The sequence below is a fragment of the Carlito syrichta genome, unplaced genomic scaffold, assembly GCF_000164805.1.
Source record: "Carlito syrichta isolate Samal-C Ts95f unplaced genomic scaffold, Tarsius_syrichta-2.0.1 Scaffold316427, whole genome shotgun sequence".
Classification (NCBI taxonomy): domain Eukaryota; kingdom Metazoa; phylum Chordata; class Mammalia; order Primates; family Tarsiidae; genus Carlito; species Carlito syrichta.
Window position 1 is genome coordinate 280,292 of NW_007260523.1, and position 21,667 is coordinate 301,958.

A 21,667-nucleotide genomic window follows, 5' to 3' on the forward strand; every position below is an offset into this window, starting at 1 on the left:
AAAGTTAAAGGAAACTATGATGATGATAATTTTTTTTTTTGAGCAAGGCCTCACTGTCACCCAGTCTGGAGTGCAGTGGCACAATCACAGCTCAATGCAGCCATGACCTTCTCGGCTCAGGCAATCCTTTCGCCTCAGCCTCCTGAGTAGCTGGGACTACAGGTGTGGGACACCATACATGGCTCACTTTAACAAAATTTTTTGTAGAGATGAGGTCTTACTGTGCTGCCCACACTGTTATTGAACTTCTGGACTCAAGCAATCCTCCCACCTTGGCCTCCCAAAGTGCTGGGATTACAGGTGTGAGTCATGGCATCCAGCCTGATAATGATTAATCATATAGAGAATATCAATAATGAGACAGAAATCATAAAGTAGAATCAAATAAAAATCTAGAGTTCAGAAGTATAATAACTGAAATGAAAATTTTGCTAGAGAAAATCAATAGCAGGTCTGAGTTGACAAAAGATTTGGTGCCCTTGAAGATAGCTCAGTAGAGTTATGCAGTCTGAAGAAAAAAGAAGAAACATAAGCAGAGCCTCGGAGACCTGAGGGACACAATCAAGCTCATCAACATACAAGCAATGGGAGTTTCAGAAGTAGAGGAAAGAGAGAGGAAGGGGCAGAAAATATTTTTTTAATATAGTAGTGACTGAATCTTTCCCAAATTTGATTAAAATCTTTAATCGAGACATACAAAAAAACTTGATGAAGTCCAAGTAGAATAAGTTCATAAAGTTCTACACCTGGACACATTACAGTCAAACTATTGAAGGACAAATGCAAAGAAAAAAATCTTGAGTGCTGTGAAAGGAAAAGGACTCATCACATTCAAGGGAACAGCAAGATTAAAGTTCACTTCATATCAAAAACAATGGAGACCAAAAGTGGTGGGAAGATGTTATTCAAACCAAAGTCAAAGAAAGTTAGTAATAACTATTAGAGTGTAAATTAATGAAATAAAAAGAAAAATATATAAAACCCAGGCAAACAACTTGGGTTTTTTTGTAAAAATGAACACAACTGATAAATAAATGGTAAGCTTTACTGATCAATAAAAAAAGTGAGATAACACAGATGATCAAAATCAGGATTGAAAGAGGGAACATCACTACCACCTCTACAGAAATTGATCAGATTATAAGAAAATGCAAGAAACAAGTTATACAACTTAGATGCAATATATAAATTTCTAGAAATACCCAACTTACTGAAGCTTACTCGTGGAGAAGTAGAAAATGTGAACATATCTACAGAAAGAAAAGAAAGTGAATTAGTAATTAAAAATATTCTCATATAGAAAAGCCTAGACACAGACATCTTCATGAAAATTATATGAAATTTCTAAAGGATGAATACTATCAATATTTTATTAACTCTTTGAGGAAGTAGAGGAAGAAGAAAAACTTGACAACTTTCTACCAGACTTATTATCCTGATTTCAAAACCAGAAGAAGACATCAGAAGAAAACCCCAGACCAATACTTCCCCTTGTTTCTAGATTTAATCTTCAACAAAATATTAGCAAACCAAGTCCAGCAACATATAAAAAAAGATTATACAGAGTGACCAAGTGGGATTTATCCTAGGAATGCAAGGAATCTAAAAATCAATTAATATCATACACCATATTAATAAAATGAAGAAATCTCACGTGATTATCTCAATAGATACAGAAAAAGCCTTTTACAATATTCAGCACATGTTTACAATTTTTAAAACTCTCAATAAAATTAGAATAGAAGATAACTATCTTAACCCAATAGAGAGCATCTATTAAAATCTATAGCTAACATCATACTTAATGAAATAGATACGTAAAGGAAAAACAACAACTTGGTCGAGATATGAGTGTGTGTAGAGAGATTTAAATAATAACTGTGACTTAAAGATGTGGTTCAATGAGCAACTGAAGTGTAGAAGTGGAACTCGTGGGAACTGGAGATGTAATTGTACCATATCAGTGAAATTTGAAACCACTTCCTTATATCAATGAAAACTGAAACCACAGAGGAGGCAGAAATTACCTGGGAAAAATGATAAGGCAAAAGGACAAAAGATTGAGGATGAAACATTAGGGATACCTTTATCCAAGGATCAGTGAAAAAATAAGTTAGCAAAGGAAATTTAGAAATATTAACTAATAACTGCTAATCAATCATGCTCTGCCTCACATAAATGACTGCCAATTAGCAGTTGTTCTGAATCATAATGTAAACAGAAGTTTTCTCGAAAAAAACTTATCCCCTTTAAAATACTTCCCCTTCTCTTCCATTGGTGTTGTCAAATGATTGGACAAAGCTTAGGAAAAGGACACGTAAAACTTCAGGTTAATTTCCAAGGAAATAGACAGATTTAACCAATTCACCTACCATGTTCTTCACAAATGGGTAAAGGCCCTACAACCTGGGAGATGACATTTCCCATTCTCTAGTTGGAACAGAATCCAGAGTCATCATCCTTTTTCCCCTGTTCTCTCTTTCTTTTCTTTTCTTTTCAAATTGTAGTCTCACTCTGTTGCCCAGGCTAGAATGCAGTGGCATGTTCACTGCCACTGCAGCTTCAACCTGCTGGGCTCAGGGGATCCTTCTGCCTCCACCTCCCAAGTAGGTGAAACTACAGGCGTGCACCAACATGCCTTGCTAATTGTTTGATTCATTGTAGAGATGAGGTCTCGCCAAGTTGCCCAGTCTGGTCTCAAACCCCTGGGCTCAGAAAATCTTCTCACCTCTGCCTCCCAAAGGTTGGGATTACGGGCATGAGCCACCACACCCGGCCCCTCTCTTTATTTCAATAGCTTTAGAAGATACAAACCATTTTTGATTATACGGATGCATTGCATAGCAGCGAAGAAGTCTGGTTAATTTCCAAGGAATTTTTCATTCATGTCCTGAATGTACCTGCCACCTGTGCACATTGTACCTGATAGGTGATTTTTCTTCCCACCACCCCTTCCCATCCCCCCTTCTGAGTTTCCAATGTTTATTATACATTCTCTATACCTTTGCAGATTCTTAGTTTAGCTCCTACTTATAAGTGAGAACATGCAGTGTTTGGCTTTCTGTTCTTGTGTTAGTTCACTTATGATGACGTTCTCCAATTCATCCAAGTTGCTGCAAATGACATTATTTCATTCTTTTGGATGACTGAATAATATTCCATAGTGTATATATGTCACATATACATTATCCACTGAGAAGTTGATGGGCATTAAGGTTGACTCCACATCTTTGCTATTATTAATTATGCTGCTATGAACATGAGAGTGCAGGTGCAGGCTGGAGAAGTTTTCCTCAATTATTCCCTCAAATAGGTTTTCCAAATCTGTTATTTTCTCTTCTTCCTCAGGAATATCTATGATTTTTAGGTTTGGACATTTTACATAATCACATTTCTTGGAGACTTTGTTCCATTCTCTTGATTCTTTTTTTCTATATTGTTGACTGATTGGGTTACTTCAAAAGCTTTGTCTTCAAGCTCTGAGATCCTTTCTTCTACTTGTTCTAGAATATTGTTAAAACTTTCCATGATATTTTGTACTTCCATAAATGATTTTTCAATTTCCAAAATTTCAGCTTTTTTTTTTTAAGGTATCTGTTTCTTTGGAGAATTTTTCATTCATGTCCTGAATAGTTTCTTAAGATTTCTTTATGTTGATTTTCAACTTTCTCCTGTATCTCATTGAACAATTTTGTAATCAACCTTTTGAATTATGTCTGGAATTTCAAAGATTTCATTTTGGTTAGGGTCAATTGCTGAAGAATTAGTGTGATCATTTGAGGTTGTTGAACTCTGTCTTTTCATAATGTCAGAATTATTTGTCTTATTCCTTCTTATTTGGGTAGACTATTTCTTCTTATTTGGGGTTGGTTGGGGGCTGATGCAGGCACGGTAGGTTTCCAAGGTTATATATAACCTTGGTGTGATGAGTTTCTCAACTACCAACTGTGGCTGGGTTGAGATGGGACCTGAACAGACTCAAGGTATCCTCAGTGGCTAGAGTGGCTTGGATAGTGGTGTTAGGCGGGGCCTGGGATCAGACCTTCCCAAAGCTGACATACTTTATCATTGGTAATGGGCTATGACAGTTGATTTCTGGTCAGGAGATGGTGTTTATTGGAGAAAGCCAGCTGCAATGGTGGCTGTGGGCTTTCTACGTGGCCTGTGTTGCCCCACAGAAGTACCCAGCCAACCTAGGGAATGAAGATTACTTAAGATCTCTGTCTGTCTTGAGCTTTCTATGAGGATGTAGAGGGAAAGGACTCAAGCTCCCCACCTGTGTGCATGATTGGCTATCCCAGTGGAGATTGGGAAGGAGTCTCTGGCCACTGGGTAACTTTGCCATGTTGTCCAGAGGCTATACATAATAAGAGTTTGCCTGGTAATTCCGTGCCTTTGAGAGGCTGAGGTGAGTGGATTGCCTGAGCCCGCAGGTTCAAGACCCGCCTGGGCAGCGAGACCTCATCTCTACAATAAATTTTAAAAAATCAGCCAGGCGTGGTAGCACATGCCTGTAATTCTGGCTACTCGGAAGGCTGAGGTGGAAGGATCGCCGGAGCCCAGCAGGTCGAGGCTGCCGTGGCCGGGAGCGGCCACTGCACTTCAGTCTGGGCGACAGAGTGAGACTCCAACTCAAAAAAAAAGAGTTTGCCTGGGAAGTAAAAGGTTGTCAGTGAGTCCCACCCAACTCCCCCATTTTATCCTCAGGCAGTCTGCTTTAAGATTGTCAAAGCCAAGTCTATACTTTCAGGGATCATTTCTATAGTTCATTACTAGTGAAGTTTCTCTGATCATGTAGAGCACTGGAAACCATGAGGAGGAGGTATAGCGTCCTCTCCTGAGCATGAAGCCAGCTCTTGGTGTTGCTCCGCTGCAACTGCCATTTGCCATTGATGATCGTTCTTGCTTTTCTTCGGGAGAGCAAGAGGGAGAGGACGCAGTTTGAGTGGTGAAGAAAGAAAAAAAGACTGTCAAAGTGCAGCCAGCCTCATGTGTTCTCACAGCCTGCCCCAGCCAGGAATTATCTTCCAGAGCAGAATTTGCCCTTGGGGTCTGTTCCCTCACTGGCTGTCTAGAAAGCAACCTGCAAGAGTGGTTGAGGTCCCAGGAAATGGTGGCTGGAGCCATTCAGGGCTTTTTCTCCTGCACTGATCTAAGTGGGTTTTGTCAGAGCACAGCTATTTCCCATGAGGGACTGGAGCCCCACAAGGCTCAGAGGGACTTCCAAGTCCATGTCAGGAGCACAGAATTCCTGGATTCCCCCCACTAACCTCCCCTGCTGCATCCAGAGGCTGTGCGTGGTTTGTGCTGTGGTCCAGGCACATCTGGCTAGTTCCAATCCTGCCCATCTATTTTTCTCTTCTTTGCACTCTGTGGGTATTATCACTTCTTTGAAGAGTCATGGGTGTGCTGTTGGTCCCATTCCTTTCTGACTGCTGAGGAAATTTCTCTGTTTTGGTTTAGTTTATGAGAGAAACACACTCTAGCTCCCTTTTTCTGTATCAAAGATGCTTTCTTGTTTTCCAGAAACTTGACAGAAGTCCTCCTAAATACACAACACTTGGAGTTCTTCAGGGACTTCCTCAGGGAACGGAAGGCTGAAAGCCCATTGCAGTTCCTGATAGCTGTACAAAAGATCAGTATAGAGACCAATGAAAAGATTTACGAGTCACTCATGGAAAATATAACCAAGACTTTCTTTCTTGGCAAACTGCCTCCTGGTATGCATCCTCTTCTCCTGATTCAGTTTCTTTCTCCCTATAGTGTCTTAGGAGAATAGTCTGGAAAATAGCCTGTCTCATGTGGGCCCCCAGAGAGAGCAGGGCACAGCAGAAGCCACATGGGGCAATAATGAGACAAAGATCAAGAAGGACAGTGAAAGCAGAGGACAATAATAAATCCAAGGCCATAATAGTAGTAGAAGAAGCCAAGTACAAGATATTTTCATATATATCCTCTTTTTAATTATAAAAATAGAATTTTATCGAATCCTTATAATATAGGGATAAACAGTGTCATTTTACTAATGAAGAAAGTGAAACACAGAGAACTGAACTACTTGTCCAACTGGAGGAAACTGAATTCAAATTCAAGTCAATGAACCATCAAATCAACTAGGTTGGAGTTAGATACATAAGCAAGGGTTAGCTGTATGCAAAGGTGGAATGTCCACCACCCATGGTTGTGAAGAGAGTTTACCAGGAAGAATTGTATACGTGAAAATCTTTGTTTCATAAGTTGTGTCTTGTTTTCTTGCCTAAGGCAGGAGGGTAAATATGACCCATGCAAATTCATCCTTGGCCAAAAGCAGGAGTTGCAAGTAAAGTACTAACCTTTAATTCTAAAGAAAACAAAGGTGAGCATGATCCCATCCTGGAGGTAAACAAATCTGTAGCAAAGCAATGAAGACAGAGCCTTCTTGTTTTATCACAGATAGGGTTTTTGTATATTTTCTGTTTACATTAAACTAAGATAGGATATAACTGTATTTATTTTATTTTTTTAGGAGTAGGGTCTCACTCTGTCTCCCAGGCTGGAGTGCAGTGCCACGATCATGGCTCAAACTTCTGAGCTCAAGTGATCCTCCCCACTCAGCCTCCTGAATAGCTGGGACCACAGGCACACACCATTATGCCCAGCTAATGAAAAAACAATTTTTTTGAGACGGGTTTTTTTTGTTATGTTGCCAAGGCAGATCTTGAACTCTTGGCCTCAAGCAATCTTTCCACCTTGGCCTCCCAAAGTACTGGGATTATAAGTGTGAGCCACCATGCCTTTATACAGTTTTATGAATATAGAAAAAGAGGCAAAATTGGCAAATCTTTATTTGTAAGAAATATTTGTTAAGTTCAATACAGCACTTTGAATGAGCTAGAAGAGAAAGAGGAATATCCAAGTTCTATCCTTTATTATTTTTCATCTAATTAATTAACACAATAGTCTCTGAACACTTGGAGGACTGTACTGCCCTTACGGTACTTATGTGTGGTCTTGGCTTCCGCATCTGACCCAGCAATTTAACTTTAGTCCGTTACTTTTCTGCTCTCTCCCTAAAGTGAATTTTCAAACCAGCAGCAGAAATGAACAGTTTAAATATGTCATTTCCCTTCAGCATTCATCTTTGAAATTTAAATTGAACTATATCTTCGAAATTTGGTGTTTTTTAAAAATATTATAAATATCGTTTATTTAGAATACAAATTTGAGAGAGAAAAAGAGGAGATTCACCTCCCCAAAGTAAGAGAGGGGACCAAAGCCAGGAAACATGGCCTGGCCATAGCTCAAAGAGCACATGACCACACCATAGCTTAGCAAGGCAGTGGCCGCAGTGGCCTGGCAATGGCCACATAGTTGAAATTTGAATTGAACTAAACCGAGAAAGCATTTGATCCCCACAAGTAGATTTGCACACAACATTCCAAATATGAATTGAGGATTTTCAAACAAATTGTGAAGAACTTCTAGCCAGATTGAGAATAGGAGGCCATGAGACTCTAAGACAAAAACACCAGCCACCTCAGAAAGGGTAGACAGGGATGATGGATTTTATTCTCTCTCTCTCTCTCTCTCTCTCTCGTTTTTTAGAAGAAATGCTTCAGTGTGATGCCTCTATTATTAAAGAACTCACTCACATGCAACATATCAGCACAACTTCATTGCTGGCGCTCCAAGGCCATGTCATGAAATCTCTGGAGGAAAAGTGGTGAGTATATTCAGTGAAGGCAAGGATTGTTTCTGAAGTTGCTCCTTGGCTTCTGAAAACCCTATTAACCAGGGGTCTCATACTCCATTTCCACAGCTCATTGCCAGAGCCCCTCCACAAAAGAAGTCACTTATCTTGACCACTCCTACCTGCCTACCAGTATGTGTGTGCACACACACACATATTTCTGTTCATTTGTCTTAACAAAGAGCAGTACAGTGTTGAGCAGGAAGACTAGGCTGACATTAATAAAAGATTCATATAGTAAGAAGAGTAATTTTTAGAATTTTTCCCAGAGACTCTGTTGCCTATGCTAGAATGCAGTGGTACAGTCACAGCTTACTGTAGCCTTAACTTGTAAACTCAAGTGATCCTCCCGTCTCAGCCTCCAAATTCTGAGACTACACATGTGTGCCACCGACCCATTTAAAAAAAATTTTTATTTTATTTTATTTTTGTAGTGGTCTTGCTATGTTGCCCAGGCTGGTCTCAAACTCCTGGGCTCAAGCAATCTTCCTGCCTCACCCTCCCAAAGTGCTGGGATTACAAGTGTGAGTTACCACACCAGGTCTGTTTTTAAGTATTTCATAATTTCCCAATACCCACTGAGACTTCCTCTAACAGTTGAAGTAGGTTTTCCTGGACTGTTCTCTTTTGTGTGCCAGGATTTTTACCTTCTTTGATATTCTTGGTCTTCTTCTGCAGGTTTAAAGATTACCAAGAACTGTTTCCACCTCGCCCTCAGGAGGTAGAAACTGAAGTACAAATTCCAGCTAGGAAGCCTTCGAAGATAGTGACAACTTACCTGCAGGAATCCCAGGTCAGCGAGGAAGAAAGTGAAAACAAGAAATTACAGACAGGAAAACCACTCTCTAGGCACTGTCTACCAAAGATGTTCAGTTAGTGTATTTATCAAAACAACTGCTCTTTGAGGGCAGGATTTTAAATCCCCATTTTGCAAAGGAGGAATCTGAAGCTGAGAGAGATTACTATTCCAGGAATTTAAGGAAGTCCCTCTTTTCTCTACCTGCGATTAGGGTCAACTAAGTAGCAGGCACAGGGGTTGGACATATGAGTTTTTTAATTGTTGAAAGCTTAGTTTGAATGACATGGATTGGCAGTGAAGCAACGAGGTTTTGTTGATCTTGTCTGCATCCAAATTAGACTTGCTTATGCATCTCATCACGGGCAGAATGGAGCAACCTAGGCTCCACTTGTCAGGGTGAGTCTCTTAGGATACGACGAAGGGCTAGTCTGAAACTAGTGTCCTGCAAACAGGCACATCCAAGGGAGAGAGTGCAAAGGGCTGAAGATCGAGTGTGCCCATTTTCTTCCTTCAAATGTTTCTAGCTCATTATTTCTCCCATGACAGGAGAGAAAAGGGGAGGAAAAAGGAGACAGGAACATTACTTGAGAAAATCTCCTTCTATGGTTTGAGAAAATAATACATGCCCCCTTAAATAACCACTTGCTCAAAAGGTTTCAGAGTTAGTCAGTATAAGAAAAATTTGAGCCCAGCTCTACTACCAAAGATCAAACTAAGAGATCTCTGAAAATAACGTCTAAGCCCCTTGGTCTAATACTTCAGAAATGAAAATGTGTTGTTCTTTCCTTTTTCTCTGTATTTTCTCTATATGTGAACCAACTCTATATCAGAGCACCATAAATGAGCACATAGAATATTTAAAGGAATACCTTACCCCAAATCCAGACACTTTGTTTTGATTTCAGGCCTTCCGGTTGCTTTTAGATAAGATCAAAGGGAACCAGCATGTACTTAAAGCTTACTTCATGCCAAGTACTGCATTTGGGTTTACATATACTACCACCATAACCCTGAAGGCTGTTTCTATTTTGCACATAGAGACATTGGCACACAGGTTAAGTAAGCCAGGTGTGGTGGCTCACGCCCATAATCCCAGCACTTTGGCAAGCCAAGGCAAGAGGATTACTTGAGCCCAGGAGTTCAAGACCAGCCTGGGTAACATAGTGAGACCTTGTCTCTAAAAATAAAAATAAAAAATAAAAATAAAAAACTAAATAAATAAATAAATAAAGAGACACAGGTTAAGTGGACCCAAATCACACAATTATGGAAAAGCTAGGTTCTAGACTCAACTTTCTGATTCCAAATCCAGTGCTGTTTGTACTTCACTGCTAGCTGTCTAAAGCCATGCTAACACTGAGGTTCCCTCTCCAGAGACTGAGACAACTGAGCTAGTTAATAAATGAGTCTTTTTGGCTCTAAATATCAGTTTCCTGAGGAGCAAATAAAGTGAGAATGATCACTGGATACCTAGTAAGATACCGATGAAGAAACATAAAATACATTTGTATGAGTGTGGGGGGTATACGAACGGGTACATGTGATCATGTTTTTTGTTTTTAAAATGCTTAGAAATGGTTTTCTCATTTCCTTATTTTTTTTAACGTTTTAAAATCTGTCTGAGCCATTATTCCTTTCCTGTGAATTGTACTTATTTCTGCCTTTGTTTCTTCCTACATTTACCCTCACCTTCCCCCTCTCAATCCCAGCATCGTAGATCTTCCTGTTGAAAGACTGTGATAGAAGAAGCATGGACAATGGCCTCAGATACACCTGGTTGAAGCCAGAATCTTTCATCTACCTGCTACTTAGTCTGGGGCAGGTTATACAAGCTCTCTGATCTGAGTTTCCTCAGCTTTGAATCAGAGCTGAAAACCATTCCCTTACAGAAGTATAAGGATCACATGTAACAAATGCTACTCTTTGGCACATAGTAGACTCTCTTTAGACAGCAACTATGCTATTGGATATGTCATGTCCCTCTTTCTTTCCCCAGAAGAGAGGCTGGCTGAAAATGATCAGCTTTATCAAGAGCTTTTGCAAGTACCGCAGATTTATGTTGAATCCTAGTAAGCGCCAGGAATTTGAAGACTATCTTCGCTTGGAAATGCAAAGCAGCAAAGAGAGTAAGTCATTTCTCTATTTACTCTCCTTCCCTGTAGATATTTTAGCCACCAAGGTTAGTCCACATAAGAAGCTACACAACTTACTGTGGCTGCCTGATGTCAAGCAAAAACTCCAGGCCCTGTGTGCAAAGCCAAGCCCAGGTAGGAGATGAAGCAAACCCAGTGGCCCTTTTCTCAGGGAGCCAGCAAGGGTAGGGAATGCTAATTTAAGCTACTGCGAGATATCACATCTTACAAAACTATTTCCTTATGTTGCTTAATTTTGTCTTTAAAAATTCTTTTTTTGAGTTGAGGTCTCACTCTGTTGCTCAGGTTGGAGTGCAGTGGTACAATCACGTGGTTCACAGCAGTCTCGAACTGCTGGGTTCAGGCGATCCTTCTACCTTGGCCTCCTGAGTGGCTGGGACTACAGGTATACACCACCACATCCAGCTAATTTTTTTGTGTATATCTGAGGACGAGGTCTTTCTATGTTACCTAGGCTGTAATAATTCTTTTTAGACTTCTTCTGCTTGAAAAATTAGTACATGCTATTAATAAAGAGGTAGTAAAAAAAATTACAGGAATATACAGTATAGAAGTGAATATCCTTCAAGAGATAATCTTGTTAATACTTTGTAAACCAACCTCCTCGTTATTTTTTTATACATATCTTAATATTTATTTTTCCCACAAAGTTGATGTCATACTCTTTGTAACTAGCTTTTTTTGCTTAATAATGCATACTGGATATTATTAAGTCAGCACACATATATCTGCCTTGGTTTTGGCTGCCATAAAATGTCCGTTGTATGGATTTATACAACTGTTTCACTCATTCATTCATTCAACACTCTTCTGGAGAATTCGTTATATGGCAGGCACTTTCCCAGTGGCTAGAGATACAGTAGTGAACAGTAGTAAACATGTAGCATAGACTCTGCTCTTGTGGCACCTACAGATTTCAGACAGAAAATATAAGCCAGAATGCCTCTATTTGAATTTGCCACTTTCTACCTGAATGACCTTTGTAAAGTTACTTTGTGCCTCAGTTTCCTCATTTGTAGAACAAAAAAAAATAATTTGGGTAGATACCTAGTTGGTGGGATTCCTGGATAAAATGATAGATCTACTTTTAGTTCTTTGAGAAATCTCTATACTGATTTCCATAGAGATTGTACTAATTTACACTCCCACCAACAGTGTATAAGTGTTCCCTTTTCTCTGCATCCTTGCCAGCATCTATTCTTATTTCATTCTTTTTAATAGCCATTCTGACTGGCATGAGGTAGTATCTCATTGTAGTTTTAATTTGCATTTCCCTGATGATGCATTTTTTTTTTCATATATGTTGACCATTTGTATATCTTCTTCTTTTGAGATGTCTGTTCATGTCATTTGCCCATTTTTAATGGGGTTATTTGCTTTTAGCTTGCTGATTTATTTGAGTTCTTTGGAGATTCTGGATATCGATCCTTTGTCAGATGTATAACTTGTGAATATCTTTTTCCATTCTGTAGGTTGCCTATTTGCTCTGTTGATTATTTCTTTTACAGTACAGAAACTTTATAGTTTGATTAAGGTCCATGTGTTTATTTTTGTGTTTGTTGCATTTGCTTTTGGAGTTTTAGTCATAATTTTTTTGTCAAGGCCAATGTCCAGAAGAATTTTCCCAAATTTTTAATGAATTTGTGTGGTTTCATGTCTGGCATTCAAGTCTTTGACCACTCTTGTTTTTTTTTTAACCTATAAAAATAAGGAGAGATAGAGATCAAGATTCATTTTTCTTCATGTTGCTGTCTAATTTTTCCAGCACCATTTGTTGAGCAGGGTGTCCTTTCCCCAGTGTATGTTTTTGTCTATTTTGTCAATAGTTTGTTGTAGGTATTTAGATTTATTACTGAATTCTCTACTCTGTTCCATTAGTCCCTATGCCTGCCCTTGTACCATTACCATGCTGTTTTGGGTACTATAACCTCGTAGTATAATTTGAAGTCAGATAATGTGATGCCTCCAGTTTGTTCTTTTTGCTGAGGGTTGTTTTGACTATTCTGGCTCTTTGGTTCCATATGAATTTTAGGATTTTTTTTCTAATTCTGTGAAAAATGATGTTAGCAGTTTGATAGATATTGCACTAAATCTGTAGCTGACTTTGGGTGACAGTTATTTTAACAACATTGATTCTTCCAGTCCGTGAGTATGAGATATTTCTCCATTTGTTTGTGTCCCCTACAATTTCTTTCATCAGAGTTTTGTGGTTCTCCTTGTAAATATCTTTCACCTCCTTGGTTAAAAATATTTGTAGGTATTTTAGCTTTATACTTCTTTTGTAAATGGGATTGAGTTCTTGATTTGATTCTCAGCTTGGTCACTATTGGTGTATATCAGTGTTACCGATTTGTGTGTGTTGATTTTGCATCCTGAAACTTTACCAAATTCGTTTATTAAGTCCAAGAATCTTTTGGAGTAGTCTTTAGAATTCTCTAGATATAAGATTATATCATTGGCATACAGAGATAGTTTGATTTCTTCTTTTCCAATTTGGATATCTTTATTTCTTTTTCTTGCCTGATTGCTCTGATTAGGACTTCCAGTACTATGTTGAATAGTTGTGGTGAAAGTGGGATCTTTGCCTTGTTCCAGTTCTGAGGAGGAGTGCATTCAACTTTTCTCTGTTTAGGATGACATTGGCCATGAGTTTGTTGTACATGACTTTTATTATTTCTAGAGATGTTCCCTCTGTGCCTATTTTGTTGAGGGTTTTTATCTTGAAATGTTATTGGATTTTATCAAATGCTTTTTCTGCATCTGTCGAAATGATTATGTGATTTTTGTTTTTAATTCTGTTTAGATAGCAGATCATGTTTATTGACTTGCATGTGTTGCACCATACTTTCATCCCTGGGATAAAACCCACTTGGTCATGGTGTATTTTTTAAATGTGCTGTTGAATTTGATTTGCTAATATTTTGTTGAAGATTTTTGCCTCTACGTTCATTAGGGATATTGGTCTGTCGTTTTCTTTTTTGTTGTTGGATCTTTTCCTGGCTTTGATATCAGAGTGATACTGGTCCTGTAGACTGAGTTTGGGAGGACTCCCTCCTCTTCAGTCCTGTGGAATAGTTTCAGTAAAATTGGCACCAGTTCCTCTTTGAAGGTCTGGTAGTATTCAGTTGAGAGTCCATTGTCCTGAACTTTTTTTGTTGGGAGACTTCTAATTAGATTCAGTGTTACTACTTATCATTGGTCTGCTCAGGGTTTCCATCTCTTCCTGATTCAAGGTTGGAGGTTGTATGTTTCCAAGAATTTATCAATTTCCTTTAGATTTGTCTAGTTTGTTTGCATAGAGGTGTCCCTAATAGTCTCAGATGATCTTTTGAATTTCCATCATGTCCATTGTTGATGCAGATTTTTCAGGTCAGCCTGGGCTTTGAGAGTGTCAGCTCAATGGGTTGGCCAGCCAAGCCCCAGAGAGGGTCATGGAGGGGTTGGTAAGCCTAGCCCCGGAAGTGTCAGCTGTAATGGGCTGGCAAGTCAATCCCTGAGTGTTGCAATTCAGGGCTGTGGGAGCTGGCAAGCCTAGCCCCCTGTGTGTCTCAGTTCCAGAGTCTCGCCTTCTTCTGGCAGTTCTCCTCTGGGGTGCATAACTTTTCAGCTCCGCTGATCTTCTGTAGTTCTTCAGGTTTCAGCTCTTCAGGTTGCAGCTCTTCAGGGTCGAGGTTCTTGACTCATGCCCAGGAAGAATGAGGGACACAGACTGGTGGAAAGTGAGTAAGCAGGATTTATTGAGAGGACAGAGAAGGTCCTGCAGTGGAAGGGGACCTGAAGGGGTTGCCAGTCTGGAGCAGAAATCTGGTGCTTATATAGCCCTAAGTCCAAGCTGATTGGTTCATACTACATGTGAGATGCTGCTGTTTTGATTGGTCAGTATTAAGGACCAATTGGCAGGAGGTAGGGGCCTAATGGTGAGCTGATTGATTGCTTTTCAATCTCAGCAGTGAGGACTTTAGCTCTAGCTTGAGAGGCTTGCAGGGAGCTTGTTTATGGATGCTGAGCCTGAGAGGACTGCCAGGAGTTCATTACATTTTTACCAGAGGACTGGCCAGTATGTCTGCCTAGGCTTTCTCTAGCTATCTCCTGTCTCGTTGTAACGTCTCTATTTTCACTTCAAATCATGCTAATTTGAATCTTCTTTCCTTTTTTATTTCTTGCTTTTTTTTTTTTGAGTTGGCATCTCACTTCATTGCCCGGGCTGTAGTGCAGTGTCATGCACCCTCATGGCCACCCCAGCATCCACCTGCTGGGCTCTGGTGATCCTTCCGCTTTAGCCTTCCAAGTAACTAGAACTACAAGCATGTGTTACCACACCTGGCTAATTTTTTATTTATTGTAGAGACGAGGGGATTTCACCAAGTTGCCCAGGCCGGTCTCAAACCCATGGGCTCAGGCAACCCACTGACCCTGGCCTACTAAAGTGCTGGAATTACAGGCTGAGCTACCAAGCCTGGCCTCTTTTCTTTTCTTTACAACTTTTTTTTTGAGTTTATTGTAGAGTTTGCCCAGGCTGGTCTCGAACACCTGGGCTCAGGCAATCCTCTTGCCTCCACCTCCCAAAGTGCTGGGATTATAGGTGTGAGCCACCATGCCTAGCTACAGTTTTTTTAAAATTTTAAATTCAGGGGGTACACATGCATGTTCATTACATGGACATATTTTGTATGGGTGGGGATTGGGTCTCAGGTCACCTGTTCCTCAGATAGTGAACATTGTACCCCATGGGTAATTTCTGCTCCCTAACCCTTTTTCTCACTTCTCCCCTTTGATGTCCCTAGTGTTTATTATTTTTATTTTGTGATCATTTAAGTCTCACATAAGAGTAAGAATAGCAGTGTTTGGTTTTCTGTTTTGGAGTCAGTTCACTTAGAATGATGATCTCCAGTTTCATCCATGTTGCTGCAAAGTACATGATTTCATTCTGACTGCATAGTAGTCCGTGGTGTATAAATACCACATTTTCTTTTTTTTTTCCTTGTACACATGCTTGCTTTATTCATTCACCAATACTGAACCTCAGGATAGACGATGTGACAAAGTGAGACTCCTTCCTGCGTGACATATATTGATTTCAGAGGTGGGGGCAGCCAATGTGGAGAACATTGGGATTTTTCCTTGGAACTGGACTGTGATGAGAGGTGCCTGCCATTAACATAATCTTCTGTCTTTTCCCTGACCCTTTCCTTCCAGTTTTTGAAGGAAGAGTTCCAAATAATCTTCTCTGAAGATACTTGATACCAATTCCAAAAAACAAAAACACGTGCTTCCAATGCACTGTGTTTTCAGATATTCTAGGTCTAGTTCAGCAGGCGGATTAGCTGATGCGTTCACCCCAATAGCCAGGTGAGCCCATTTCCTTGACGAAGCCTACTCTATTTTTGGTAGAATGACAGGCTACTGAGAATTGGAAAGGGCACAAGAACCATGAGATCTCCTGGAAATGCTTTCCCGGGAAGGCAATTTCATGAATGAGGTCTTCCAAGCAAATGGACACCAAACTTCCCCAGGTGCTCCTCAATCACTGTGTTGTCTGTCAGAGGAATGGTCTTATTCTTGACCCTGGCTTGTCCACATTTCAAGATGAGTTCCCGAACAGACTTTAGATTTGGAAATCCCCAGGTCACATAGGGCTCTACAATACGCAGCATTTTTAGGCTCTGGGGGGTGACTTTGACAAAGACACCACTGAAAATTTTCTTTAGGTGAAGTCTTGCAATGGTCCTCTGCACCAGTGAACTCACCCCATCAATCCTTTGGATGCATACAACAGAGGCCAAGGAATGTTTATCTGGCAATTCCAAGGCATGACGTTTCACTTCTAGTCTTCTGAGATGCACACTGTCATGTATCTGCTGCCAGGAATCATATAGGAACAATTCCAATCACTTAAACTTGAGCCCTTTTCCTTTTCTTTGCTCCTTCCTTGCCAAAAGTGCCTGCTTTGCCTGGGTGACTTTGAGAGCTTGATAAGCCTTCCTCTTTTTCAGGAGATTTTCTCAAACCAAAGGGATTTTCCTTTGCTCTTCCTCTGCCATCTTTCTAGGTCTGTCGGTACTATTACCACATTTTCTTTGTCCAGTCAATTGTTGGTAGGTACTTAGGTTGGTTCCATGATTTTGCCATTGTGAATAGTGCTGCAATGAACATACCAGTACAGGTATCTTTTTAAATATATTGATATATTTTCCTTTGGGTAGATCCCTAGTGGTAAGATTATTGGGTCAAATGGTAATTCAATTTTTAGTTCTTTGAGAAATTTCTTTGTTCCTTAATTAATCAAGTTAGTGGTCTGTCAAATTTGTTTATCTTTTCAAAGATCTGATTTTTTATTTCATTGATCCTTTGTATCTTTTTAAAATTTCAATTTCCTTTAGTTCTGCTCTCATTTTTATTGATTTTTTTTTCTGCTAGCTTTGGGTTTGGTTTGTTCGTGATTTTCTAGCTCCTTGAGGTGTCATGTTAGGTTGTCAATATGCAGTCTTTCAGTCTTATTAATGTAGGCCTTAAATGCTATACATTTTTCTGAGTACAGCTTTGGCTATGCCCCAGAGATTTTGATAACTTGTATCATTGTTGTCATTTGTTTCAAGGAATTCTTAAATTTCCATCTTGATTTCATTGTTGACCTAAGGATCATTCAAGAGCAGATTGTTTAACTTGCATGTTTTTGTTTGGTTTCATGAGTCCTTCTTGGAGTTCATTGTTAATTTTAGTCCACTGTGATCAGAGAAAATACTTGATATGATTTTAATTATTTTGAATTTGTTGAGACTTGATCTGTGGCTTATCATATGTTCTATCTTGGAGAATGTTTCATGTGCAGATGAGAAAAGTGTATATTCTGTAGTTTTGGGGTGGAATGTTCTGCAGATATCTGTTCCATTTGCTCTATAGGATCTGGTTTAACTCCAGTGTTTCGTTGTTGACTTTCTGCCTTGATGATCTGTCTATTGTTGTCAGTGGAGTGTTTAAGTCTCCCACTATTATTGTATTGCGGGCTTTCTTTCTTTCTTTTTTTCTTTTTTTTTTTTTGATGTTTAGTAGAATTTGTTTTATAAATCTGAGGGATCTGGTATTAGGCACATATATACTTAACATTATTTTGTCTTCTCATTGGATTGATTTCTTTATCATTATATAATAACCATCTTTGTCATTTTTTTACTGTTGTTAATTTAAAGCCTGTTTTATCTGATATGATAATGGCTACTCCTGCTAATTTTTGGTTTCCATTTACATGGAATATTTTCCCCCACTCCTTTACCTTGAGTCTATAAGAGTCTTTGTGTGTTAAGTGGGTCTCTTAAAGGCAGCAGATATCTGGGTTATTTTTTAAGTTCATTTTGCCTGTTTATATCTTTTTTTGTGGAGCACTGAGACCATTTACATTCAGAGTTAATAATGAATGTAAGGTATTATTCCATTCATCATACTGGTTGTTATTTGGTTGCTTTATTTATTTATTTATTTCTCTATTGTGTTGGTGTTCTATGAGGCATGTGAGCTTTATGATTTCCAGTATTTTTTTACTAGTATATTTCAATCTTTTGTTTCAGTATTTAGAACTTCTTTAAGTATTTCTTGTAAAACTGGTCCCTTGGTGACAAATTCCCTCAGCATTTGCTTGTCTGAAAGAGACTTTATTTCTTCTTCATATATGAAACAGTTTTGTGGGATACAAAATCCTTGTCTATTATTATTATTATTATTATTATTATTATTATTATTATTTTGTTGAGAAGATTGAAGATATGGCCCCAATCCCTCCTGGCTTATAGGCTTTCTCCTACAAATTCTGCTCTTAGTCTGATTTGTAGGTTTACCTTTGTAAGTCATTGAATGCTTTTGTCTCACTGCTCTTAAAATTCTTTCCTTCACATTAACTTTGCATCGGATCACTATATGCCTTGGGGATGACCTTTTTGCAATGAACCTTCTGGGGTTCTTTGGACTTCTTGTACCTTGATGTTTAAATCTCTGCCAAAGCCAAGGAAGTTTTACTCCATTATTCCCTCAAATAGGTTTTCCAAACCTGTTGCTTTCTCTTCTGTCTCAGGAACACATGATTCTTGTGTTTGAACATTTTACATAATCCCACATTTCTAGGAGATTTTGTTCCATTCTCTTGATTTTTTTTTCTTTATTGTTGTCTGAGTTAATTCAAAAGCTTAGTCTTCAAGTTCTGAGATTCCTTCTTCTGCTTGTTTTAGTCTATTGTTAAAACTTTCCATGGCATTTGGTACTTCCCTAAATGAGTCTTTCATTTCCAAAATTTCAACTTTTTTTTTTTTTGAGTTGGAGTCTCACTCTGTCGCCCAGACTGGAGTGCAGTGGCCGCTCCCAGCCACTGCAACCTCGACCTGCTGGGCTCCGGCAATCCTTCCATCTCAGTCTTCCAAGTAGCTGGAACTACAGGCGTACGCTACCACACCTGGCTAATTTTTTGATTTATTGTAGAGATGAGGTCTCGCCAAGTTGCCCAGGTAGGTCTCGAACCAGCAGGCTCAGGCAATCCACTCACCTCAGCCTCCCAAAGGCACGGGATTACAGCCTGAGCCACCAAGCCCGGCTTCAACTTTTTTTAAGGTGTCTATCTCTTCGGATAATTTTTCATTCACATCCTGAATAGTTTTTTTTTTTAATTTCTTTATGTTGGTTTTCAACTTTCTCCTGAAGCTCATTGATCAATTTTGTAATCATCTTTTTGAATTCTATATCTGAAATGTCAAAGATTTTATTTTTGTTAGATCCATTGCTGAAGAATTCATGTGATCTTTTGTGGGGGTATTGGAAAACGTTGTCTTTTCATATTGTCAGAATTATTTTTCTGCTTCCTTCTCATTTGGGTAGACTATTTCTTCTTATTAGGGTAGGCAGAGGGCTAACATAAGCCCTGTAGGGTTCCCTTGGTTGTATGCAGCCTTGGTGTGGTGAGTTTCTCACTTGCCAGCTGTGGCATTCCTATACTGGGTACCTACAATAGCTCACAGTGCTTGACTGGCCAAAGTGACTGGGAAAGTCGTGTTAGCTAGGGTCTGGGATCAGGCCTTGCCCAAAGTTGAGGTGCTGTATGAGATGTGGTGGACTCTGCTGTTTACCACCAGCCAGGAGGTAGTACGTGGGGAGAGAGCCCCTGTAGGTGGTGGCTGTGGGGTTTCTTCTTGGTGAGTGTTGCTGCGAGGAAGTGCCCGGCCAACCTAGGTGGAGGGTGGGGCTCTGGAGATTACCCAAGGTCTCCATTTATTTTGAGCCTTTGATGGGACTGTGGGATGGGGAAAGGGAACCCCATAAGTGTGCACTCTTGGTTACCCCAGTGGGGAGTAGGAGGGAGCCTCAAGAAACTGGGCTAACACTAATGTGCAGGGCAGACACAGAAGAGTTTACACAGGGTGTGAGTTTGCTACAACAACCAGTCCCATTCGACTTCCTACCTTAGCCTCAGGTGGTTTGCCTTTCCAAAAGTCAAAATGCAGCCAGTCTCAGGGCTTCAGGTATTCTCTCAGCAGCCTGCCCCAGCCAGAAGCTGTCTGCTACTGGGGAGCTTGCCCTTGGGCCTTGTCTCCTCACAGGTTGGTTAGAAAGCAGCCATGCCACCCACAACAGTTAAGTTCCTGGAATATGGCGGCTAGAGCTGCTCAAGTGCCCCCTTTCTTTTTTTGTTGCACCACTCCATGTGGGTTTTGGCAGAGCTTGGTTGTGGATAAGGCAGTTTTCTGTGATGGACTGCAGTCCTGCAAGATTCAGGGGGCCCTCCAGTTCTGCAGCAGGAGCACAGAACTCCTAAATTCCCTTAACTCATCTTTCCCACTGCATCTGGAGGCTGTCCGTGGTCTGTGGTGATCCAGGCAAGAGTCTGGCTTGTTTCAGCACAGATTGATGAATTTTTCTCTTCTTTGCACTATTTGGTTATTATCACTTCTTCAGTGAGTCATAGGGCATGCTGCTGTTTTTGTTCCTCTCTTAGTGCTGATTTCTATCTTGGTTTATCCATAGGAGAAACATGCTCTAACTGCCTCACATTGGCCATCTTATTCTATAGTGCCAGAAAAATACATATTCTGCCATTGTTAAGTATAGTATTTTATAAGTTAGATCCTATTGACTGATAATATTGTTCAAGTCTACTATAGCTTTGCTGATTTTCTGTCTACTTGTTCTATCAATTTTTGAGAGAAGAATATTGAAAGCTCTGATCATTGTGATTTACTGATTTTTCTTTGCAGTTATGTCAATTTCCACTTTATATATTTTGAAGCTCTGTTATGAGCTATGAGTCATAGAGATTTATCATTGTTATATCCTCCAATTAATTGACTCACTGATCATTATAAAAAGAACTTCTTTGTCCTTGGTAATACTACTTTTTCTAAAATCTACTGTGATATTAAAGTATCCACTCTAGATTTTTTTTATTTGTATTAGTATGCATATTTTTCCAATTTCTTCATGTATGACCTACTTGTGCCTTACATTTAAAGTGCTTTTCTTGTAGCCAGCATACAGCTGGGTCTTTCTTTAATACAAAACAAAACAACTAAGCAAGCAAACAAAAAAATTAACTGGACAATGTTAAACTCTTAATTGGAATATTTAGAGAGTTTACATTTCATGTGATTATTGATATGGTTAGATTTAAGTCTATCATCATACTATTTGTTTTCTATTTATCCTGCCTGTGCTTTCTTTTCCTTCTTTTACTGCCTTCATTTGGGTTAAGTATATTTTTATAACTTGATTTTCTCATTTGTTGACTTATTAGCAATTATTCTTTATTTTGTTATTTTATAGGTGGCTTTATAATTTATAGTACACATCTTTAACTTATCACAGCCTACCTTCAAGTGCTATGCCACCACCCAGCATGTACAGGTTGAACATTTCTAGTTTGAAAATCTAAAATCTGAAATGTTCCAAAATCTGAAACTTTTTGAGCACTAACATGATACCACAAGTAGAAAATTCTACACCTAAACTCATACG

At 39.4% G+C, this 21,667-nt stretch overlaps 1 protein-coding gene and 1 pseudogene across 1 annotated transcript in view; one reads left to right on the forward strand and one right to left on the reverse strand.

Annotated features, from left to right (window-relative positions):
• Window positions 1–21,667, forward strand: part of RGSL1 (regulator of G protein signaling like 1) — a 100,651-nt gene that overhangs the window by 50,833 nt on the left and 28,151 nt on the right. The window contains exons 11-14 of the mRNA XM_008074404.2: window positions 5,527–5,720; window positions 7,585–7,702; window positions 8,408–8,522; window positions 10,525–10,654. Of these exons, the coding sequence (XP_008072595.1) occupies window positions 5,527–5,720; window positions 7,585–7,702; window positions 8,408–8,522; window positions 10,525–10,654 (557 nt within the window). The remainder of the gene's footprint in view (window positions 1–5,526; window positions 5,721–7,584; window positions 7,703–8,407; window positions 8,523–10,524; window positions 10,655–21,667) is intronic.
• Window positions 16,002–16,722, reverse strand: LOC110594601 (annotated as a pseudogene).